The 25,717-nt window shown below is 50.2% G+C and overlaps 1 protein-coding gene across 4 annotated transcripts in view; it reads left to right on the forward strand.

Moving 5' to 3' along the window:
• Positions 1 to 25,717, forward strand: part of ABCC3 (ATP binding cassette subfamily C member 3) — an 83,587-nt gene that overhangs the window by 38,389 nt on the left and 19,481 nt on the right. For all 4 annotated transcript variants that reach the window (XR_011847864.1, XM_072112759.1, XM_072112758.1 and 1 more), the window contains 12 exons: positions 16,325 to 16,501; positions 16,576 to 16,701; positions 16,792 to 16,929; positions 17,020 to 17,142; positions 17,225 to 17,286; positions 18,067 to 18,195; positions 18,533 to 18,751; positions 18,846 to 19,023; positions 20,746 to 20,907; positions 20,990 to 21,082; positions 24,487 to 24,690; positions 24,764 to 24,910. Coding sequence is in view for 3 of the 4 variants with exons in the window: in XM_072112759.1 (XP_071968860.1) it covers positions 16,325 to 16,501; positions 16,576 to 16,701; positions 16,792 to 16,929; positions 17,020 to 17,142; positions 17,225 to 17,286; positions 18,067 to 18,195; positions 18,533 to 18,751; positions 18,846 to 19,023; positions 20,746 to 20,907; positions 20,990 to 21,082; positions 24,487 to 24,690; positions 24,764 to 24,910 (1,758 nt within the window). In the remaining variant the exon portion in view is untranslated. The remainder of the gene's footprint in view (positions 1 to 16,324; positions 16,502 to 16,575; positions 16,702 to 16,791; positions 16,930 to 17,019; positions 17,143 to 17,224; positions 17,287 to 18,066; positions 18,196 to 18,532; positions 18,752 to 18,845; positions 19,024 to 20,745; positions 20,908 to 20,989; positions 21,083 to 24,486; positions 24,691 to 24,763; positions 24,911 to 25,717) is intronic.

The following is a 25,717-nucleotide window of genomic DNA, read 5'->3' on the forward strand; positions in this document are numbered from 1 at the left end:
CTACTACCAGGACCTCTAGTGATGGGTCCTCTAGTACCAGGACCTCTAGTGATGGGGCTTCTAGTACCAGGACCTCTAGTGATGGGGCTTCTAGTACCAGGACCTCTAGTGATGGGGCTTCTAGTACCAGGACCTCTAGTGATGGGGCTTCTAGTACCAGGACCTCTAGTGATGGGGCCTCTAGTACCAGGACCTCTAGTGATGGGGCCTCTAGTACCAGGACCTCTAGTGATGGGGCCTTTAGTACCAGGACCTCTAGTGATGGGGCCTTTAGTACCAGGACCTCTAGTGATGGGGCCTTTGGTACCAGGACCTCTAGTGATGGGGCTTCTAGTACCAGGACCTCTAGTGATGGGGCTTCTAGTACCAGGACCTCTAGTGATGGGGCTTCTAGTACCAGGACCTCTAGTGATGGGGCTTCTAGTACCAGGACCTCTAGTGATGGGGCTTCTAGTACCAGGACCTCTATTGATGGGTCCTCTAGTACCAGGACCTCTAGTGATGGGGCCTCTAGTACCAGGACCTCTAGTGATGGGGCTTCTAGTACCAGGACCTCTAGTGATGGTGCTTCTAGTACCAGGACCTCTAGTGATGGGTCCTCTACTACCAGGACCTCTAGTGATGGGTCCTCTAGTACCAGGACCTCTAGTGATGGGGCTTCTAGTACTAGGACCTCTAGTGATGGGGCTTCTAGTACCAGGACCTCTAGTGATGGGGCTTCTAGTACCAGGACCTCTAGTGATGGGGCTTCTAGTACCAGGACCTCTAGTGATGGGGCTTCTAGTACCAGGACCTCTAGTGATGGGGCCTCTAGTACCAGGACCTCTAGTGATGGGGCCTCTAGTACCAGGACCTCTAGTGATGGGGCCTTTAGTACCAGGACCTCTAGTGATGGGGCCTTTAGTACCAGGACCTCTAGTGATGGGGCCTTTAGTACCAGGACCTCTAGTGATGGGGCCTTTAGTACCAGGACCTCTAGTGATGGGGCCTTTAGTACCAGGACCTCTAGTGATGGGGCTTCTAGTACCAGGACCTCTAGTGATGGGGCTTCTAGTACCAGGACCTCTAGTGATGGGGCTTCTAGTACCAGGACCTCTAGTGATGGGGCTTCTAGTACCAGGACCTCTATTGATGGGTCCTCTAGTACCAGGACCTCTAGTGATTGGGCCTTTATTACCAGAACCTCTAGGAATGAGGCTTCTTGTACCGGGACCTCTAGTGATGGTGCTTATTGTACCAGGACCTCTAGTGATGGGGCCTCTAGTACCAGGACTTCTAGTGATGGGGCTTGTAGTACCAGGACCTCTAGTGATGGGGCCTGTAGTACCAGGACCTCTAGTGATGGGGCCATTTCTGTTGGCTCCTCCAGTACAACACTTCTGGTATGGGGCGTCTGCTGTCAGTGCCTGTAGTACCAGAACCTCTAGAAATGGGGCTTCCAGTACCAGGACCTCCATTGATTGGGCCTCTAAAGCATGAAGGGGACGCAGAATATGGGCTTATAAAGGCTCCAGATTCCTGTGGGAGGCGCTGTTGATCAGTTGGGGCATAATCTTGTCTTCTCCTGCCACAGTTGTACGGTAAGCAGTTAGTTAATGAGGCAGAGGGGAGAGATCGGGTTTTCCTGGAAGGTCCCAGTTTAGCATTGTCATCACTGGGATGTGCAGATAACGGAGATAGTGACATCACACTGACAGGAAGAGTGACTATAACCCTACCACAGCCGAGGTCAGGGGTCCTAAAAGGTAGTAAAAACATACAATGACTTCCTGGACCTCAGGGGACAGGACAGGGACACTCTGACACTTGGGGGACAGGACAGGGACACGCTGACACTTGGGGGGAAAGGACAGGGACACGCTGACACTTGGGGGTACAGGACAGGGACACGCTGACACTTGGGGGGACAGGACGGGGACACGCTGACACTTGGGGGACAGGACGGGGACACGCTGACACTTGGGGGACAGGACAGGGACACGCTGACACTTGGGGGACAGGATAGGGACACGCTGACACTTGGGGGACAGGACAGGGACACGCTGACACTTGGGGGACAGGACAGGGACACGCTGACACTTGTGGGACAGGACAGGGACACGCTGACACTTGGGGGGAAAGGACAGGAACACGCTGACACTTGGGGGGAAAGGACAGGGACACGCTGACACTTGGGGGGACAGGGACACGCTGACACTTGGGGGGACAGGGACACGCTGACACTTGGGGGGAAAGGACAGGAACACGCTGACACTTGGGGGGGACAGGACAGGGACACGCTGACACTTGGGGGGAAAGGACAGGAACACGCTGACACTTGGGGGGAAAGGACAGGGACACGCTGACACTTGGGGGGAAAGGACAGGAACACGCTGACACTTGGGGGGAAAGGACAGGGACACGCTGACACTTGGGGGGACAGGACAGGAACACGCTGACACTTGGGGGGAAAGGACAGGGACACGCTGACACTTGGGGGGACAGGACAGGGACACGCAGACACTTGGGGGGAAAGGACAGGAACACGCTGACACTTGGGGGGGACAGGACAGGGACACGCTGACACTTGGGGGGAAAGGACAGGAACACGCTGACACTTGGGGGGACAGGACAGGGACACGCTGACACTTGGGGGACAGGACAGGGACACGCTGACACTTGGGGGGACAGGACAGGGACACGCTGACACTTGGGGGGACAGGACAGGGACACGCTGACACTTGGGGGGAAAGGACAGGGACACGCTGACATTTGGGGGGACAGTACAGGGACACGCTGACACTTGGGGGGACAGGACAGGGACACGCTGACACTTGGGGGGAAAGGACAGGAACACGCTGACACTTGGGGGACAGGACAGGGACACGCTGACACTTGGGGGGACAGGACAGGGACACGCTGACACTTGGGGGGAAAGGACAGGAACACGCTGACACTTGGGGGGAAAGGACAGGAACACGCTGACACTTGGGGGGGACAGGACAGGGACACGCTGACACTTGGGGGACAGGACAGGGACACGCTGACACTTGGGGGACAGGACAGGGACACGCTGACACTTGGGGGGAAAGGACAGGGACACGCTGACACTTGGGGGGAAAGGACAGGGACACGCTGACACTTGGGGGGACAGGACAGGGACACGCTGACACTTGGGGGGAAAGGACAGGAACACGCTGACACTTGGGGGGGACAGGACAGGGACACGCTGACACTTGGGGGGGAAAGGACAGGAACACGCTGACACTTGGGGGGAAAGGACAGGGACACGCTGACACTTGGGGGGACAGGACAGGGACACGCTGACACTTGGGGGGACAGGACAGGGACACGCTGACACTTGGGGGGAAAGGACAGGAACACGCTGACACTTGGGGGACAGGACAGGGACACGCTGACACTTGGGGGGACAGGACAGGGACACGCTGACACTTGGGGGGAAAGGACAGGAACACGCTGACACTTGGGGGGAAAGGACAGGGACACGCTGACACTTGGGGGGAAAGGACAGGGACACGCTGACACTTGGGGGGACAGGACAGGAACACGCTGACACTTGGGGGGAAAGGACAGGGACACGCTGACACTTGGGGGGGACAGGACAGGGACACGCTGACACTTGGGGGGAAAGGACAGGAACACGCTGACACTTGGGGGGAAAGGACAGGGACACGCTGACACTTGGGGGGACAGGACAGGGACGCGCTGACACTTGGGGGTACAGGACAGGGACACGCTGACACTTGGGGGGACAGGACAGGGACACGCTGACACTTGGGGGACAGGACAGGGACACGCTGACACTTGGGGGACAGGACAGGGACACGCTGACACTTGGGGGGGGGACAGGGACACGCTGACACTTGGGGGGACAGGACAGGGACACGCTGACACTTGGGGGACAGGACAGGGACACGCTGACACTTGGGGGGGGACAGGACAGGGACACGCTGACACTTGGGGGGACAGGACAGGGACACGCTGACACTTGGGGGACAGGACAGGGACACGCTGACACTTGGGGGGACAGGACAGGGACACGCTGACACTTGGGGGGACAGGACAGGGACACGCTGACACTTGGGGGGACAGGACAGGGACACGCTGACCGTGACTCCTAGATCAGAACCGAGGACCTCCAACGAATTAGATGAACAAGACCTTAGTTCCAGGCAGCGCTTGGGGCCGGGTCCTCACATTTATCACATACACAATATGGTGAAAGGGTTAAATGTTCCAGCAGTTGATGTTAATCAGCCGCATTCACTAATGACCGGAGCTGCACTTCCAGTATCGCTCCATGTGCCGGGCGCGGCCGGGAATTACATCTCCTGTGTATGTTAACACTGGGGATTCCAAAGACAGTATCACACATCATAGGATTAGATACACAGCTCAGCAGACAGTATCACACATCATAGGATTAGATACACAGCTCAGGAGTCAGTATCACTCAGGATGGGATTGGATACACAGCTCAGCAGACGGTATCACACATCATAGGGTTAGGTACACAGCTCAGCAGACTGTATCACACAGGAGAGGATTAGATACACAGCTCAGCAGACAGTATCACACAGGAATGGATTAGATGCACAGCTCAGCAGACTGTATCACACAGGAGATGATTAGATACACAGCTCAGCAGGCAGTATCACACAGGAGGGGATGAGATACACAGCTCAGCAGGCAGTATCACACAGGAGAGGATTAGATACACAGCTCAGCAGACTGTATCACATTAGATACACAGGCTGATGAGCAGGTATGTGGCAGCACTGTTCCCCCGGTACCACGTCTCCGGTGTCGGCATCAGTCTGACCACGGCTCCATGAGCTTCTCCGCAGACAAACATCTGTGTCGGCCGCTCTCACGTATAAACAACATTTCTTGGCGGCATAACGCGTAGCAGGGAGGAGGATGTTATACAGGAGGATTAATGTAACCGGGGGGGGTGCACCATCCAAACCACAGTTTACAGATTCCTCAGAATGTAAAATCCCTCACATTCCCAAATCTTCCTGAGGCAATATCCTTAATTACCAGAAACTGTAAGAGGAAAACAAGACGACCTCCAAAATATCAGCTGGAATACTCTGGGGCCCGGGCCTACAAGGTGGAGATCCTGACGGGGCCTTGGCAGTGTGTATCCTGATGATGTGTAACATTTGGGACTTGTCTCGAAAGCCATAGATGCTGTCTATTACAGAACCATTTGGTTATTCAGAGGATCCTCGGTGGCGGGCACGTGGCAATGTCCTGTGGTCCGTCGCCTGATCAGTGGACATGGTCCTCCTATTCACAGACCATTACGTTTGACCAAAACTTTTGTTCCCTTTCTGTATTTGTCTTTGACCTTATTTTAAACATCCAGGTCGTCTCCTGCTCCTCCTCTATGGCCTCCACGTTACATAACTGGTTGTCACAGGGATATTTTCGGTCTATGACTTTGCCTCAGGACACAAGAAGTTAAGAACAATGTGGAGCACCAGGGACTATTTATCTTGAAATTCATCCAAGATGTTATGTAAGGACATTTGTGGAGGTGGAAGGTGATGGCGGGTTGTTTTACATCTCAAGGTGTCACTTTTGTCCTGTAGAACAACAGGAGAACCAAGCACATAATTTGCTTAGGTATAAAGAGGGTGGAGGTGTATGTGAGGGACCACAAAAGGAGTCTATCTGCAGGAGGAGCTATCATCAGAAGAAGCTCACCTAAAGGAGGAGGGTTCTCAGAAGCGGAGGTGATCTACAAGTGGAGCTATCTTCAGAAGAAGCTTCTCTGTAGGATGTTACGCAGAGGTGGAGCTATCTTCAGCACAGGCTTCTCTGTAGGAGGTTACTCAGAGGTGGAGCTATCTTTAGAAAAAGCTTAACCTAAAGGAGAAGGTTACTCAAAGGTGAACCCTATCTACAAGTGGAACTATTTTCAGCACAAGCTTCTCTATAGGAGGTTACTCAGAGGAGAACTATCTTTAGAAATAGCTCAACCTAAAGGAGAAGGTTACTCAGGGGAGGCCCCTATCTACAAGTGGAGAGATCGTCAGCAGAAGCTTCTCTGTTGGAGGCTACATGCAAGAGGATCTATTTTCAGAAGAAGCTTACCTAGAGGAGGATGTTACTCAGAGGTGGAGCTATCTTCAGCAGAAGCTTCTCTATAGGAGGTTACTCACAGGAGGAGCTATCTTTAGAAAAAGCTTAACCTAAAGGAGAAGGTTACTCAAAGGTGAACCCTATCTACAAGTGGAACTATTTTCAGCACAAGCTTCTCTATAGGAGGTTACTCAGAGGAGAACTATCTTTAGAAATAGCTCAACCTAAAGGAGAAGGTTACTCAAAGGTGAACCCTATCTACAAGTGGAGCTATCTTCAGCACAAGCTTCTCTATAAGAGGTTACTCAGAGGAGAACTATCTTTAGAAATAGCTCAACCTAAAGGAGAAGGTTACTCAGGGGAGGCCCCTATCTACAAGTGGAGAGATCGTCAGCAGAAGCTTCTCTGTTGGAGGCTACATGCAAGAGGATCTATTTTCAGAAGAAGCTTACCTAGAGGAGAAGGTTTGTCAGAGGCGGAGATAATCTACAATTGGAGCTTTCTTCAGCAGAAGCTTCTCAGTAGGAGGTTACTCACGGGAGGAGCTATCTTTAGAAAAAGCTTAACCTAATGGAGAAGGTTACTCACAGGAGGACCGTATCTACAAGTGGAGCTACCTACAGCAGAAGCTTCTCTGTTGGAGGTTACTCACAGGAGGAGCTATCATCAGAAGAAGGAGGTGGTTAGGAGGAGGTTACTCTATAAAAGCCAGGTCTCCAATGGGAAGAGGTTACTCATGGGAAGAACCTATCAGCAGGATGAACTTTCCTAGCAGAGTAACTTACCTTCAAGCCTCTACAGAAGAGGCATATCTTCCTCAATAATACAGGAGGAGCCTACGAACAACAGGACCGGGCTGTCTGCAACATTTTATTTTTTTTTACAGGTGGAGACTATCTAAAGGAGGAGATTATTTACAAGACAAGGTTTTCTAGGAGGAGCTTGTACTTAGGAGGAGCTTATCTAAAACACAAGGTTTTCTATGGAAGAAGATTATCTACAGGAGAGGCTTATCTATATAAATTATCTACAGGAAAAACTTATCTTCGTGTAGATAATCTCTATATCATTTTAGGAGTTACAGCTCAGACTTCTCCCAGTAATTTAAGAGCCTACTAAAAATAAACATCAGATCCTGGTGCTGATCCGAGGCCAAACATCTCCACCTAACGTTCCTTCTATTGCTCCTTAGCAGTTTCCTGCATCATTTATTCATGTAACTCCTGCCCAAAATAATTACATTGTACCAGCGGTGCCCTACTTATTGTAGGTTAAAATTGCGAAGGCGAGGTCTATAACAAGGGTGTGCCCGGGTCTCCTCCTAGAAGCTGTATGCACACTCACAATGCGCCTGTAAGAGGTGGAAGACATTGTGAATGATTCTGCAACAAAAATCGACAGATCTTTGAACATCTATAAAAAATGGCCAACGACAACAAACATCCCCTCAACCCAAGCTGAGCTGGCATCATTATAGGTGCATGGTCAGGTATCAGGAGCGATGGATCCTTGGAAGAGTGGGTCCTATAGCTACTCAATGCAGGACGCTTCACGAAGACCCAGACATGTCTACTTTGGCCCATTGGGGCATGTAGGTCGTTACTTGGTCCTCTAATCTAGAGGTGTGTTGGGCCTACAGATGTGCAATTAGGTCATCTCGTATATGTATACCATAATCCATGGTTGGGGCCGCTGCGGCACAGTGGAGGATAACTTATCATGGAGCCCATTCATGCGGTATTCCAGAAGACTGATGTCCAAGCAGTGGTCATCATAGAGTCCTGCATCTCCTAAGTTCTGGCACATCTCCCGCATGTGGACCTGAGAGCTTTCATCGCCTTTGGCAGTAATAAGATTATTATTAGCGTTCTCTTTGATCAGGAGCTGTAGACAGCAAAGAGGGCCGTTACGTACAGCTCCCACCGCCCACGACCTCTATTCACTCAGCTCCATGTACCTGCTGCTGACATTTAGTCTTTTCGTGGGTGGAAAATAAGCAGGTTAATGGGATTATCGTGTCTCTAAAGAGAGCGGCTGTGATGTAGGTAGCGGGGATGATGACTCCTACATGTAAATAGTACCAGGTCTGACCTTGTCAATTGGTCTACTTTAGGAGATCTGAGGAACAAACATCTCAGGATGAGTGAGGACGGAGAATAGAAGATGTCCACCATACTGCATGAGACCATGGAACGGATAATGTGGTGTCGAGAGCCTACACAGAGTCCCATGTACTATGTAAGGGTGGACAGAGATAACTAGGACTTGTTGGTAATTCCACCAGCTATCGGTTAGTACAGCACTACATCCTACAGTAATGTGCATATACACTACAACGACATGGAAGATAAACAATGGCAAAACCCGCTCCGAGAAGTAGAGAGGAGGAGATGGGGATGTGTGCAGTCAGGTTCAACCAAGTGGAGATCTCCTCAAGAAAAATAAAGTAAAACAGACCTCCGGCTATAAAAACTAAGGTGAAGACTTGTGGAGCTGGCAGCCGGCCATACATAACATGTCTACAGAGCGGGACCGATACAGTCTACTGAGCGGAGGTGATTAGTAATATCTGCGGTGCTCCGGAATAATAATGACCCGTCTCATATCTATTACATCTCTCGGAGGATGTTGTGACTATATTAATAACTTGTACAGTATTTCCTCCTCTCCGTCGTATTTTGTTCACAGGATGATTGTCCATCACCTTGTGTCCTCCCCTGGGATTCCTCCGATCCTTGTGGTGGATGCTTATAGTACGAGTAGGATCCTCCCTGACTATTCCACCAGGGATGTTTTTGAGTGATGTGATGATATTCCCCCTGATCTCCATGATTATCCAATGATGATCAGTGATGGATATGACGGCAGGAATCGGATCTGCAGTTGGAAGTATAAGAGTTGGATCACATCATTTTACCAATTTACAGGTGATCTATCAAATATGCCCCCCCCCCACCCCCAATGCCGTGAATCCTAGAAGGTTGTTAACCTCATTCACCGAAGACCCAAGATCGGTGACCAGGAGCCGAATGAGAAACATCTGGAAAAGTCCGGATTGAGTCCAGGCGTGCGACCTGGTAGCAATCTTCTGTGATTAGTTCCGCTGGTCTGTAGTTATACCGGCATATATTACTACTCCGCTGATGTCACCATTACATTTCCTTACCCCCTGAGCGGCGCTGCTTTGCCGCAACAAAACATTCATCAGAATTAAACATTAACACAGTGGACAGTTCCTAGGGCAACGGCCAAGACGGAGGAACTGCAGAAAATCGGTGGCGCTGGAAGACGTCAGATACTCAGATTCTTTTGGGAATATTTGAGAGATGGACACTCACAAGAAGTAAAGGTAGAAAATGGGTGCAACCTCTACCTATGGAGTGCAAGTTTTTGGGAAATAACCTTGAAACATGACTATATCAATATAACTCAACATCATTTAATTACCGGCAAGTAGTAATCAATCGTTCCTCTGACCCATCTGGTAGGAGGTTGTTAGGCAATGGTCCTGTGGAAACCTCCTCCTGTTGAATGTAGAAGACCTACATAATAAGGGGGAGCTTTCCCGGTATTACGGAGGACTTCAGGAAAGAGTGAAGGGCAAAGCTACGTCCTTCAGGTACCTACTTATTGGTGGAGACCAATAGAACATGGTGGCATGTGTCTCCACTCATCCAGGTCAGCGTCATTATAAATGTAGGTGAATGGTGGTTCCTTTATAAGATCTGTCAATGTTCACATTGCAGTTTGTCTGCAGATGGACAGGTTGATGTGCCAGGCGTTCTACACCTGGTGTTGTTCTCCTGACCCTTGTTCCACTGTTGACTTTACAACTGTAAATTATATAATGACTCTTTGTCTTCCCCATTGCCTGAGTACACATCATTACAAGAACACAGAGAGATGAGCTCAGGTGGTGTCCTCTCACCCAGATCGTGGTGACGACTTTTAGAGAATATCCCTCTAGATCAGATTCTGTTGACACCTTTCACATGGGACAATGAACATCTAAGACGAGCACACCTCACGGATTCACCGAGTCATGTATTTAGAGTTAGGATTTTCTTCTGGTGCTCGGTGTTTGCTTTTGCAATCTTTTATCTTTCTTCCTGTCGTTCTTTCCATGACAAAGATCTGATTCTATGGCCAAAAATGACAAATTGGCGCCTTATCATTTACGGCTTGATGATGTGTTTGCACTAGGGAGTGTGTGGGAACAATCTATGAACAATAATGAATGTATGCTTCTTCAATGATTCCTGGTGGTGGTTTCTTGTTTGTTCCTTGTGGTGGTTCCTAGATGGTGTCTCAATGGTTCTTCATCGGTGGTTCATCAATGGTTCCATGTGCTGGTTGTTTGGTGGATCCTAATGATGGTTCCTGGTGGAGATTCCTTGAAGATCTTGGGGTGGTTTCTTGTTGGTTCCTTGTGATGGTTTCTAGATGGTGTCTCAATGCTTCTTCATTGGTGGTTCATCAATGGTTCCATGTGCTGGTTGTTTGGTGGATCCTAATGATGGTTCCTGGTGGAGATTCCTTGAAAATCTTGGGGTGGTTCCTTGTTGGTTCCTTGTGGTGGTTTTTATGGTTCAATAAACTTTATTGCAAGCGAGCGAGAAGCCTACAAGTCAGGCACATGTTCGGATCGCAGCCCCATATTTAGCTATGACAAAGAATCATAAACAAGTAGGACTCAAGCTCAACCATTGTGGTGGTTTTTAGATGGTGTCTCAACGGTTCTTCATTGGTGGTTCATCAATGGTTCCATATGCTGGTTGTTTGGTGGATCCTAATGATGGTTCCCGGATGGTTCCTGGTGGAGATTCCTTGAAGATCTTGGGGTGGTTCCTAGTTGGTTCCTTTTGGTGGTTTCTAGATGGTGTCTCAATGCTTCTTCATTGGTGGTTCATCAATGGTTCCATGTGCTGGTTGTTTGGTGGATCCTAATGATGGTTCCCAGATGGTTCCTGGTGGTGATTCATTGAAGATCTTGGGGTGGTTTTTTTGTTGGTTCCTTGTGGTGGTTCCTAGATGGTGTCTCAATGCTTCATCATTGGTGGTTCATCAATGGTTCCATGTGCTGGTTGTTTGGTGGATCCTAATGATGGTTCCCAGATGGTTTCTGGTGGTGATTCCTTGAAGATCTTAGGGTGGTTTCTTGTTGATTCCTTGTGGTGGTTTCTAGATGGTGTCTCAATGCTTCTTCATTGGTGATTCATCAATGGTTCCATGTGCTGGTTGTTTGGTGGATCCTAATGATGGTTCCCAGATGGTTCCTGGTGGTGATTCCTTGAAGATACCTGTTGGTTTCTAGATGGTTCCTTAAGTGTTTTTGATGGGTGGCTTATCAGTGGTTCCACATGGTGGTTCTTTGGTGTATCCTGATGGTGCCTGGTGGTTCCTGATGGCAGATCGAATATGGTTCCTGGTTCTATGGCTCTATGGTTCCTGGTGGAGAAATCAAATATCTGACTGGTTTCCTGTTCAGTCCCCTTTTCAGCCATGTATACTCACTGATGTCTTGTACTCTCAGCTGTTTTCAGTAATTTTAGGATATGTCATTCTCTAACTTACTGATGGTGGGTGCTACAGAAGAAGGAAGAAGTCTTATAGCTGCAGTGAGGGATATCAGAGGCTCACAACCACATGTCCTCTTATGTTTTCTTCTCTGCAGTTCAGTCCTGAGCAGAGCCTCAGAACACTGGTCAAACGGCCTTAAAGGGCGACTCCACCAAAACATACAGGACTATACTATCTACAGGCCCTAAATCATCACTGCAGTTGGGGCATTTGCAGTATTGAGGTGTGAAGGGCTCTTTAACCTCTTAAGGACGCAGCGTTTTTTCGTTCATTTTTCGCTCTTCAACTTCAACAATCTAGAACTTTTTCATTTTTCCGTGTACAGAGCTGTGTGAGGCTTATTTTCTGCATAACAAATTTTACTTCTCAGTGACGTTATATATTATTCCATGCCGTGTACCGGGAAGCTGTAAAAAAAATTCAAAATGTGGGGAAATAGGCAAATAAAAAACACGCCCCCAAAAAGGTGCAAAAATTGCAATGCCCCAAAAAGTGGCTCAGAAAAAGACAGAAAAAAACAGGAAGAAAAATAAAGATAAATGACCCCCATTGTATTTTACTACATTTTCAAAAAGTAAAAGAATGTGTATAAAAAATGTGTTTCGCTATCTTCTGGCGCTCATAACCTTCTCATGCTTCGCTGTACGGAGCTGTGGGAGGGGTCATTTTTTGCAAGATGAGCTGAAGTTTTCATTGCTTCCATTTTGAGGACTGTGCGACCTTTTGATCACTTTTTCTTACATTTCTTGTGTGATGTCAAATGGTGTAAAAGTGACGTTTTGGATATTTGGCCGCTATGGGGTTCACAGCCGGGAATAACCGTTTTTATATTTTGATAGATCGGGCATTTTGGGACGCGGTGATACCTGATGTGTTTGTGATTTTTACTGTTTATTACGTTTTATACCAGTTGTAGGGAAAGGGGATGATTTTTTTTTAACTTTTTTTTTTACACAATTTTTTAGACTTTCTACTTTAACCCTAGATGGTCTGATCTTTTCTATACTGCAATACCACTGTATTGCACTATATGGCATTTTACACAGTATTGAATACAATGAGCCACGGACTCATTGGGGCAGATTTACTTACCCGGTCCTGTCGCGATCCCGCAGTGCATTGTCCGACGAGGATTCGGGTCTGCTGCGATTCACTAAGGTAACGCGTCCAATTTCCTGCATCCGTTGCTACCCTGCTGAGGTCCGCCGGAGTTCACCTTCTTCCCGGTGCTTGTAAGTGCATTGTCTTGCGACACAATTCTAAATGTTGTACGAATCCGTCGGGTTGTCCGACGGCCCGCCCCCTGATTTCTGTCGCGTGCAAGCCGGCGCAGATGCGCCAAAATACGATCGGGTGCGCCAAAATCCGGGGGTAATTCGCAGCAAAATGGAAATCGTCAGGAAACCCAACGAAAATGCACTCCGCGGACCCTTAGTAAATGAGGCCCATTGTAACAAAACTGCAGATGCCATGCAGCCTCAGGTCTGACAGACAGGGTCGGAGTTAGGGGGCGGCCAACTGGGCATTTGCGCAGGGCCCCCTGTCCTAAAGGGGCCCCCTGCATGTGGAGTTTGGTGGGCAGAGGATGTTTTGCGCCTTTGAATACCCCTTGGGTGAATGTCCGGGAGAAGATGCTTATCATCATCTCCTGTCTATATATCTATCATCTATCTCCTATAATTTGTCTATTTCCTGTCTTTAGATCTGTCTATTTAACAATTAATCTACGGTCTATAGTTTTTTTTGTCCCTCTATATATCTTCTATTTATCTATCTTTAGCTTGCTCTTGAATGGCGCGGTTGATGCTCCCCATGACATGAGGTCACCTGACAATCTCTATAATGTATGTTCCTCTTCCGTTTCTTTTGGGCTCTGGTCCACAAATCTATGAGCTCATCGGGATATTTTATAACATGAGCCTCACAAGGACCTCGCGTCTCCTGAACTAGGCCGCCTGCCAGGTTATTGTATGAGAGAAGAATAATTCATTGAAGGTGCAAATTGGAGACAAAACCCAGGAGGGAACGAACCGCCAAAAATATCTTATTTCTATGAATACCTGTCGCCATTGTACATTGCATAGCCAGGATGTAGTAACTGAGGAGCTTAGATACGGAGCCCCTACTGTACCACCAGCTGAGACTCAAGGTCACAGGTGCCAAAACAGTGGAGACTAACTGAAGCCATTAACATAGCGCCCCCTCTGGAGAAATCAAAACATAGTGGTCATAAAGCTTGGAGGTAATTTTATTTTCCAGGAGGGTTTTGCATGTCAAGATCTTCCCAGCCGCTCATCGAGGCCATGAATCTCCTGCCGCCATTGTTCTCCATGTTCCCGTTATTTTGCATATTATTAAAATCTTTCTGAAAGACAAAGCCGAGCCCTTGTAATGAAGACGTCCACTCTCCGGAGAAGATTAGATGTTGCGGAAGTTTGTATGCAAAGCGAATGTTTTATAGCGTCCATTCGAGGTTTTACTTCCCTATAAGTGGATCCTCCCCCAGAACGTTTCACAAGAGAATCCAACCCCAAAGACGTAAGGTCCACCAAGAAATGGAGAAACGTTCAGCATGTGGGGGCTTCAGTGGTGGTCCGGTTATGCATAGCGATGTTTTGTCTCTCTTTGACCCAATGTCTTCATCATTTCAGCAGGACTGACCCACCAGCTAATGTGTCTGCAGGTTTTACTAACTTCCATCTCGTCTGGAGATAAGAATCAAAAAGTTGCAGGTTATTTGCCCCATCCGTAGTGTCTGGCAGTGGCTTCCTCCCCTCTCTTATTCACGGGTCATGTCCTGCTCCACCAAGTCCATATAGAGGAGGAGGTGGCAGCGATAGCCGCAGACCCACCGTGCATTTGGCCATCCACTGTCTGATGTAACCTAACGTGTGTGACGGCTCTCGGAGGGTTGGGTACATGGATGTGCAGTGTACATAGCAGCAACAAGGACTTTACCACCGACTATTCCACAACTTTCTAATGTCAATGGGCAGTACAACACATGGGCAGCACCATTGCCTTTGCTGACTTCACGAGGTGGCAGATCTCCAACATTTTCTGAACATGACCTTCTAGTACAGTTCTAGTGCAGCTCCTTATCGTCATCCTCCAGTACATCCATACTCTTGGAGGAATCAGTCCGAAGACCTTATTCTTATAGATGACAACTCGGTTTCGTCAGTTTGGCGCCGCTGATTCCATTGGTTTGTGTCGTAAAGGTTTGTGGAATCCTTCTACCTCCAGGATAACATGTATCCCAAGATCTCCTGCGAATCTCTAGATTCTAATGTGAAGTTTCAGTATCCGCGAAGTGTGGCACTGTATCGGTTTTTAACAGCAGTTCCATCCAAAGATTCTATAGATGATTCATGTTTTTCGAGAACCTCTTCTAGAATCTTGTCATACATGTGCCACACAACCCCATTTCAGGAGACCAAGGCCTGATCTTCTCTCGCGATGTGGCTGTGGCAATGCACAGAATGGGACGGGAGGAGGGGGCACATTCATTTTTAGTCCAAGTCCTCACATATGCAAGTTCCTGTCTTTGTATCATCCTTGACAAAGCAATGGCACCAATGTCTGGTGGGAAAGGGAATACCAGCGTATAGGAGCCGCTGTAGGACCCTTGTAGTGGCAGCAGGACCCTTCATACTCCCCAGGCTGGCACAATGACATGCCACTACTTAGCGGTTTTGGTCCATTTAAACTGGGAGAAAAAATGCTTTTAGCACAGTCAGGACTGAGATTAATAGCAGCGGGGGTCTGCTTTATATTATATAACAATCCAGTCATTCATCAGGCCTTGGCTCGGTGCGCTTCATTCCCTTTAATGAGGGCAGACGCTGGTAATGTGAGATCCGCTGGATTCCCGGCTCTCAGGACATAGTATCCGTCCAGAGACGCTATAATTACCTGATTTCTAACATGTGCACAATCGTTCATTGTAGAGGAGCCGGCAGGAAGGGGTTAAGCAGCCATTAATCCTACACGTGAGGTATATGTTTATGTAATGGTCGCCAGGTATACGCTATAAGATCCCGCATCTCTATACTGAGATATACAAGCAGATGACCTGAGGACGAGTTTTACCTGATGAAGCCACAAAGTATTCAGATATCTGATGCAGAATGGTATATAACAAGTGTATAATATTTGGTCAGGACTGCGGGGTCAAGTCGCACATATACGGCTCGTGGTACGGCACTTCATGCAGCACGTGGTACGGCACTTCATACAGCACGTGGTACGGCACTTCATACAGCACGTGGTACGGCACATTATACGGCACTTTATACAGCATGTGGTACGGCACGTCATACAGCACGTGGTACGGCACGTTATACAGCACGTCATACAGCACGTGGTACGGCACGTCATACAGCACGTGGTACGGCACGTCATACGGAACGTCATACGGCCAACTTGCGTTCTTAGTAATAGGCTGAAAGGTATTATTCTCCGGCACAACCCCCAGATTTCTTCACTTGGACCTTGGTGTTTTTGAGGGTCCTGTTATAAGGTCCAACCTTGGTCTGGTGGAACATCTCATCTATCTAGAGTCTGTGGCCCTCACAACCCATCACTATAGTCTTCTCATTAGCTTCATGACACTGGAGGATTCTCAGTCATTGTTTTTGTCTTTTTTTAGGATCCCAACCTGACGTTGTACACCAATAACCCGGACCTGACGCCATGCTTCCAGAACACGATCATTGCCTGGATCCCCTGTATCTACCTCTGGGCCATACTGCCCTTTTATATAATTTATATAAAGTATAACAGGAAGGGATATATTGTGCTGTCCACGCTCAGCAAGGCCAAGACGGTGAGGACTGCTCGGGTTGTGGTGGTGGTACCAGCATAGATGGGGGGTCCTAACGAGCTTGTCTTGTTCCGCAGCTCTTCGGGGTGCTCCTCTGGTTGGTTTGCTGGGCCGACCTCTTCTATTCCTTCCATAATCTTGCACAGAGTGACCCCCCGCCTCCCGTGTTCTTCGTCACTCCGCTCATAGTCGGAATCACTATGGTTTGTATCGTGATCGTCACTATGTTATGGTCTGTCATCGGTTCTAGGTTGTGATGCTAAATCCATGACCACTTTTTCCTACTCTTCCAGATCGCAGCCACAATACTCATGCAGTACGAGAGACTGAGGGGCGTCCGTTCATCGGGGGTCCTGATAATATTTTGGTTCCTAGCCACTCTATGCGCTATCGTACCGTTCCGCTCGAAGGTCATGTCTTCACTTCGTGAGGTAACAGGATGGGGTTCTAGTCACCCGGAGACTTCTCCCCCCATGTCCGCTTCACCAATGTCCATACAATATCTTGTATTTTTCCGATAGGGCGTCTCAGACAGATTCCGTTTCACTACATTTTTTATTTATTTCACTCTGCTGGTGCTGGAGCTCATCCTCTCATGCTTCAAGGAGGCGCCACCCTTCTTCTCCCCCATCAGATCGGACTGTGTGAGTCAATTTTCATATTCACCTTCTATTTGCTGCAATATGTAGAAACCAACACTGATCGTCATCATTATCTCCTCTGCAGAACCCATGCCCAGAGGCGGAAGCAGGTTTTCTCTCAAGACTAACATTCTGGTGGTTTACGAGGTAAGTAGTATGGACTTGTCATCCCTATGTGGCCCAAAATCCAGAATTGTCTTCTTTAGCTGGAGACATCACATCAAGGAGACAAGTCTTTGCTCGAGACTTTCTTTATAAGCCAAGAAACTTCCATCACCTATCCAAGAAAGTCTAGAGACCTCCTATTCCTATCCATGAGTATTGGCAGCTTATCCATTAGTGATGGATTAGTGATATCCATTAGATGTTCCTCTCCCCTTGTGAATGATTGGTAGTTTTTTTAGATGCCTCCCTACCCTTCACTGAGCGTTTGAGAGCCTCAGGTGCCTTCAATGTCAACTTCTTAGTAATTGGAACTCTTGAGACCATCCCCTGCCCATCAGTAAATTTGGACAGCTTAGAGACCATCCCCTGTCTGTTAGTGACCAAGATGAGGTGTTCGATAAGACCTTTGAGATGTTCCCCTACCCATCATTGACAACCTATAGTTGGTGACTGTCAACCTTTAGATCATCCCTGTGTTTTAGTGATTGACACCCTAAAGACGTCCTCTGCTCATCACTAAATGACCACATTTAGAAAAATATCTGCCCCTTAGGGTGTAACTAAAACCCATAGACCATCCACTTCGTGTCAGTAAAACATTGACTCCATGGAGAGGATTCCTATTCCCGTCAGGATTGAGCCTTGAGTTCTCCCTCAACCATTGACCACCTTGTCTTCACGAGCAGGAGATCCTTGTGCATGGTAGTTTCATCCTATTAGATTCTGATATCCTTGATATCGTTGATATTTTCTGCCCTTTAGGTTGGCCATACTGGGTTACAGAAGACCTCTGGAGGACAAGGACCTTTGGTCTCTGAATGAAGATGATACATCTAAAGAAGTGGTCACCAAACTGATTAAAGAATGGGAAAAGGAGAAGAACAGGATCAGGTGTGTTGTTTGTATTGTGACCAAGATGTGGTGGAGCAACGTGCAGGACCGACAAAGTCTTCACTGACCTTCTCACAGACATCTTGGGTTTTGGACTCTCAGACAATGCCCAAGAGTTAAAAAATATCTCCTACATGGAATGCTAACCTGACGACCCACAATCTCTTGTATTGACTCGTATGAGGTCACGTTGATCCATGCATTAGGACCAGATTTTGTTGGGTTTGATCTTCAGACCATTGTCCAGATGTTCTTTCTCTGAATCCTCACAGAAGGGCGATGGTAAGTCTTATGATTACACAATTTCCTAATTCATGTCCATTCTTTGATGTGACAGGACAACCCAAGTGCCGATTACCAAGACTCAGGAGATAGAGCTGAACCACGTGGATGAGAAGCTCGCAGAGTCTGATGTCCTCATCGAGGACGGCAAAAAAGTGAAAGAGCCTTCCTTCCTGAAGGTTCTGCTCAAGACATTTGGCCCGTTCTTCTTAATTGGATCTGTTTTCAAGCTGTTTCAGGACCTCCTGTCTTTTGTGAACCCTCAGTTATTAAGGTAGGGATCTGGAAAGGAAGATGTGTCCCCATGAGTCACATTGGCCCAAGTATCTCCTACTCTTCCCTAATCCACCTCTTCTCTTATCTCCCAGCATTCTCATCGACTTCATTAAAAACCGTGAGGCTCCAGCCTGGTGGGGATTCAGCATCGCCGCTCTGATGTTCCTCTCCTCCGTGGCCCAAACGCTGATCCTCCACCAACATTTCCAGTACTGTTTTGTAACTGGGATGCGGCTGAGAAGTGCCATCACGGGTATCATATACAGGAAGGTGAGATGATGACCCACCAAGTGATGGGTCTCCGTCCAGGATCAGTAGATACCCCCTGTAGTGTCCATTAGAAAATCTCACCATATTGATGTACCACGTGATGGGTCTCCATCCAGGATCAGTAGATATCCCCTGTAGTGTCCATTACAACATCTCACCATATTGGTGTACCACGTGATGGGTCTCCATCCAGGATCAGTAGATATCCCCTGTAGTGTCCATTACAACATCTCACCATATTGGTGTACCACGTGATGGGTCTCCGTCCAGGATCAGTAGATATCCCCTGTAGTGTCCATTACAACATCTCACCATATTGGTGTACCACGTGATGGGTCTCTATCCAGGATCAGTAGATATCCCCTGTAGTGTCCATTGATCTCACCACATTGATGTACCACGTGATGGGTCTCCATCCAGGATCAGTAGATATCCCCTGTTGTGTCCATTGATCTCACCACATTGATGTACCACGTGATGGGTCTCCGTCCAGGATCAGTAGATATCCCCTGTTGTGTCCATTGATCTCACCACATTGATGTACCACGTGATGGGTCTCCATCCAGGATCAGTAGATATCCCCTGTTGTGTCCATTGATCTCACCACATTGATGTACCACGTGATGGGTCTCCGTCCAGGATCAGTAGATATCCCCTGTAGTGTCCATTGATCTCACCACATTGATGTACCACGTGATGGGTCTCCATCCAGGATCAGTAGATATCCCCTGTTGTGTCCATTGATCTCACCACATTGATGTACCACGTGATGGGTCTCCGTCCAGGATCAGTAGATATCCCCTGTTGTGTCCATTGATCTCACCACATTGATGTACCACGTGATGGGTCTCCATCCAGGATCAGTAGATACCCCCTGTAGTGTCCATTACAACATCTCACCATATTGATGTACCACGTGATGGGTCTCCATCCAGGATCAGTAGATACCCCCTGTAGTGTCCATTACAACATATCACCATATTGATGCACCACGTGATGGGTCTCCATCCAGGATCAGTAGATATCCCCTGTAGTGTCCATTACAACATCTCACCATATTGATGTACCACGTGATGGGTCTCCGTCCAGGATCAGTAGATATCCCCTGTAGTGTCCATTACAACATCTCACCATATTGGTGTACCACGTGATGGGTCTCCATCCAGGATCAGTAGATATCCCCTGTAGTGTCCATTACAACATCTCACCATATTGATGTACCACGTGATGGGTCTCCATCCAGGATCAGTAGATATCCCCTGTAGTGTCCATTACAACATCTCACCATATTGATGTACCACGTGATGGGTCTCCATCCAGGATCAGTAGATATCCCCTGTAGTGTCCATTACAACATCTCACCATATTGGTGTACCACGTGATGGGTCTCCATCCAGGATCAGTAGATATCCCCTGTAGTGTCCATTGATCTCACCACATTGATGTACCACGTGATGGGTCTCCGTCCAGGATCAGTAGATATCCCCTGTAGTGTCCATTACAACATATCACCACATTCATGTACCATGTGATGGGTCTCCATCCAGGATCAGTAGATATCCCCTGTAGTGTCCATTAGAACATCTCACCATATTGATGCACCACGGTAGGGACCTATGGACATCACTTGTCCCCTAATTCCTGATCCTTGTATGGTGGGTCCTCCAGCATTGATGGTAGATCTTGTCTTACCCAGAATTATCCATCTTACATTTACCGTAGTCGCTGGTGATCACAAATGCTGCAAAACGATCGTCTACAGTCGGAGAAGTGGTCAACTTGATGTCGGTGGATGCTCAGCGGTTTCAGGACCTGACCACGTTCCTGAACATGCTGTGGTCGGCTCCTCTGCAGATCTGCCTGGCGCTCTACTTCCTCTGGCAGGTAATAGACCCTCCTCTTCCTCTACTGCCCCCTAGAGTGCCGGGGCACATTGCAGATATCTGACCCAGATCTCCTCTTACAGACCCTGGGACCATCAGTTCTGGCCGGAGTCGCTGTCATGATTCTTCTCATCCCTATTAATGCCTTCATAGCCATGAAGACCCGGGCCTTCCAGGTGAGTCCCCAAAGGTCAGTGGACCTGTCCTGCCCCCTGCTAGATTTCACTGGTCTTGTCCTGCCCCTGCTAGACCTCAATAGTCCTGCCCCCTGCTGGAGGTCAATAGTCCTGATCCGCTCCCTGCTGGAGGTCACATGTCCTGCCCTGCCCCCTGCTGGTGGTCACTGGTCCTGTCCTGCCCCCTGCTGGAAGTCACTGGTCCTGTCCTACCCCCTGCTGGAGGTCACTGGTCCTGTCCTGCCCCCTGCTGGAAGTCACATGTCCTGTCCTGCCCCCTGCTGGAGGTCATTAGTCCTGTGCTGCCCCCTGCTGGAGGTCACTGGTCCTGTGCTGCCCCCTGCTGGAGGTCACTGGTCCTGTCCTGCCCCCTTCTGGAAGTCACTGGTCCTGTCCTGCCCCCTGCTGGAAGTCACTGGTCCTGTCCTGCCCCCTGCTGGAGGTCATTGGTGCTGTCCTGCCCCCTGCTGGAGGTCATTGGTGCTGTCCTGCCCCCTGCTGGAGGTCACTGGTCCTGTCCTGCCCCCTGCTGGAGGTCACTGGTCCTGTCCTGCCCCCTGCTGGAAGTCACTGGTCCTGTCCTGCCCCCTGCTGGAGGTCATTGGTCCTGTCCTGCCCCCTGCTGGAGGTCATTGGTGCTGTCCTGTTCCCTGCTGGAGGTCACTGGTCCTGTCCTGCCCCCTGCTGGAGGTCACTGGTCCTGTCCTGCCCCTTGCTGGAGGTCACTGGTCCTGTCCTGCCCCTTGCTGGAGGTCATTGGTCCTGTCCTGCCCCTTGCTGGAGGTCATTGGTGCTGTCCTGCCCCCTGCTTGAGGTCACTGGTTCTGTCCTGCCCCCTGCTGGAGGTCATTGGTCCTGTCTTGCCCCCTGCTGGAGGTCACAGGTCCTATCTTGCCCCCTGCTGGAGGTCACAGGTCCTGTCCTGCCACCTGCTGGAGGTCACAGGTCCTATCTTGTCCCCTGCTGGAGGTCACTGGTCCTGTCCTGCCCCCTGCTGGAGGTCACTGGTCCTGTCCTGCCCCGTGCTGGAGGTCATTAGTCCTGTGCTGGCCCCTCCTGGAGGTCATTAGTCCTGTGCTGGCCCCTCCTGGAGGTCATTAGTCCTGTGCTGCCCCCTGCTGGAGGTCATTGGTCCTGTCCTGCCCCCTGCTTGAGGTCACTGGTTCTGTCCTGCCCCCTGCTGGAGGTCACTGGTCCTGTGCTGCCCCCTGCTGGAGGTCACTGGTCCTGTGCTGCCCCCTGCTGGAAGTCACTGGTCCCGTCCTGCCCCCTGCTGGAGGTCATTGGTCCTGTCCTGCCCTCTGCTGGAGGTCATTGGTCCTGTCCTGCCCCCTTCTGGAGGTCACTGGTCCTGTCCTGCCCCCTGCTGGAGGTCACAGGTCCTGTCCTGCCCCCTGCTGGAGGTCACTGGTCCTGTCCTGCCCCCTGCTGGAGGTCACTGGTCCTGTCCTGCCCCGTGCTGGAGGTCACTGGTCCTGTCCTGCCCCCTGCTGGAGGTCACTGGTCCTGTCCTGCCCCCTGCTGGAGGTCACTGGTCCTGTCCTGCCCCCTGCTGGAGGTCACTGGTCCTGTCCTGCCCCCTGCTGGAGGTTACTGGTCCTGTCCTGCCCCCTGCTGGAGGTCACTGGTCCTGTCCTGCCCCCTGCTGGAGGTCACTGGTCCTGTCCTGCCCCCTGCTGGAGGTCACTGGTCCTGTCCTGCCCCCTGCTGGAGGTCACTGGTCCTGTCCTGCCCCCTGCTGGTGGTCACTGGTCCTGTCCTGCCCCCTGCTGGAGGTCATTGGTCCTGTCCTGCCCCCTGCTGGAGGTCATTGGTCCTGTCCTGCCCCCTGCTGGAGGTCACTGGTCCCGTCCTGCCCCCTGCTGGAGGTCATTGGTCCTGTCCTGCCCCCTGCTGGAGGTCATTGGTCCTGTCCTGCCCCCTGCTGGAGGTCACTGGTCCCGTCCTGCCCCCTGCTGGAGGTCACTGGTCCTGTCCTGCCCCCTGCTGGAGGTCATTGGTCCTGTCCTGCCCCCTGCTGGAGGTCACTGGTCCTGTCCTGCCCCCTGCTGGAGGTCACAGGTCCTGTGCTGCCCCCTGCTGGAGGTCACTGGTCCCGTCCTGCCCCCTGCTGGAGGTCACTGGTCCTGTCCTGCCCCCTGCTGGAGGTCATTGGTGCTGTCCTGCCCCCTGCTGGAGGTCACTGGTCCTGTCCTGCCCCCTGCTGGTGGTCAATGGTCCTGTCCTGCCCCCTGCTGGAGGTCATTGGTCCTGTCCTGCCCCCTGCTGGAGGTCATTGGTCCTGTCCTGCCCCCTGCTGGAGGTCATTGGTCCTGTACTGCCCCCTGCTGGAGGTCACTGGTCCTGTCCTGCCCCCTGCTGGAGGTCACAGGTCCTGTGCTGCCCCCTGCTGGAGGTCACTGGTCCTGTGCTGCCCCCTGCTGGAGGTCACTGGTCCTGTACTGCCCCCTGCTGGAGGTCACTGGTCCTGTACTGCCCCCTGCTGGAGGTCATTGGTCCTGTCCTGCCCCCTGCTGGAGGTCACAGGTCCTGTCCTGCCCCCTGCTGGAGGTCACTGGTCCTGTACTGCCCCCTGCTGGAGGTCTCTGGTCCTGTGCTGCCCCCTGCTGGAGGTCACTGGTCCTGTCCTGTCCCCTCCTGGAGGTCACAGGTCCTGTGCTGCCCCCTGCTGGAAGTCACTGGTCCTGTCCTGCCCCCTGCTGGAGGTCATTGGTCCTGTCCTGCCCCCTGCTGGAGGTCACAGGTCCTGTCCTGCCCCCTGCTGGAGGTCACAGGTCCTGTACTGCCCCCTGCTGGAGGTCATTGGTCCTGTCCTGCCCCCTGCTGGAGGTCACAGGTCCTGTACTGCCCCCTGCTGGAGGTCTCTGGTCATGTCCTGCCCCCTGCTGGAGGTCACAGGTCCTGTGCTGCCCCCTGCTGGAGGTCACTGGTCCTGTCCTGCCCCCTGCTGGAGGTCACTGGTCCTGTCCTGCCCCCTGCTGGAGGTCACTGGTCCTGTCCTGCCCCCTGCTGGAGGTCACAGGTCCTGTCCTGCCCCCTGCTGGAGGTCACAGGTCCTGTACTGCCCCCTGCTGGAGGTCATTGGTCCTGTCCTGCCCCCTGCTGGAGGTCACAGGTCCTATCCTGCCCCCTCCTGGAGGTCACAGGTCCTGTACTGCCCCCTGCTGGAGGTCTCTGGTCATGTCCTGCCCCCTGCTGGAGGTCACAGGTCCTGTGCTGCCCCCTGCTGGAGGTCACTGGTCCTGTCCTGCCCCCTGCTGGAGGTCACAGGTCCTGTGCTGCCCCCTGCTGGAGGTCACTGGTCCTGTCCTGCCCCCTGCTGGAGGTCACAGGTCCTGTCCTGCCCCCTGCTGGAGGTCACAGGTCCTGTCCTGCTGCTTTAACCCTTCCCTTGCTGGTTGCAGGTGGAGCAGATGCAGTACAAGGATTCCCGGATTAAGTTGATGAATGAGATCCTGAATGGGATGAAGGTGCTGAAGCTTTACGCCTGGGAACCGTCCTTCTCGCAGAAGGTCCTGGAGATCCGCAGCAAAGAGCTGAACGTCCTGAAGAAGGCCGCGTACCTCAACGCCCTGTCCACCTTCGCCTGGACCAGCGCTCCATTCCTGGTAGGTCCATGTGACACTACAACCCCCAGCATAACCCTGCAGACCTGACCCCTGACCCCTCTGATCCCTCCAGGTGGCGCTCACCACATTCGCCGTCTACGTGTCCGTGGATGAGAAGAACATTCTGGATGCGGAGAAAGCCTTCGTCTCGCTGTCCCTGTTCAATATCCTGAGATTCCCCCTGAATATGCTGCCGCAGGTCATCAGCAACCTGGCCCAGGTGAGGGGAGGCCTAATCCCGGGAGATTCATAATCCAGCATCGTCTGATAATCCGGCAACTATCAGCTCCATTAATACTGATAATATCTGATAATCCGGCATCTATCAGCTCCTATTAATACTGATAATATCTGATAATCCGGCATCTATCAGCTCCTATTAATACTGATAATATCTGATAATCCGGCATCTATCAGCTCCTATTAATACTGATAATATCTGATAATCCGGCATCTATCAGCCCCTATTAATACTGATAATATCTGATAATCCGGCATCTATCAGCTCCTATTAATACTGATAATATCTGATAATCCAGCATCGTCTGATAATCCGGCATCTATCAGCTCCTATTAATACTGATAATATCTGATAATCCGGCATCTATCAGCTCCTATTAATACTGATAATATCTGATAATCCGGCATCTATCAGCTCCTATTAATACTGATAATATCTGATAATCCAGCATCGTCTGATAATCCGGCATCTATCAGCTCCTATTAATACTGATAATATCTGATAATCCAGCATCGTCTGATAATCCGGCATCTATCAGCTCCTATTAATACTGATAATATCTGATAATCCGGCATCTATCAGCTCCTATTAATACTGATAATATCTGATAATCCGGCATCTATCAGCCCCTATTAATACTGATGATATCTGATAATCCGGCATCTGTCAGCTCCTATTAATACTGATAATATCTGATAATCCGGCATCTGTCAGCTCCTATTAATACTGATAATATCTGATAATCCGGCATCTATCAGCCCCTATTAATACTGATAATATCTGATA

Source organism: Engystomops pustulosus, chromosome 6, assembly GCF_040894005.1.
Source record: "Engystomops pustulosus chromosome 6, aEngPut4.maternal, whole genome shotgun sequence".
Taxonomy (NCBI): Eukaryota; Metazoa; Chordata; class Amphibia; order Anura; family Leptodactylidae; genus Engystomops; species Engystomops pustulosus.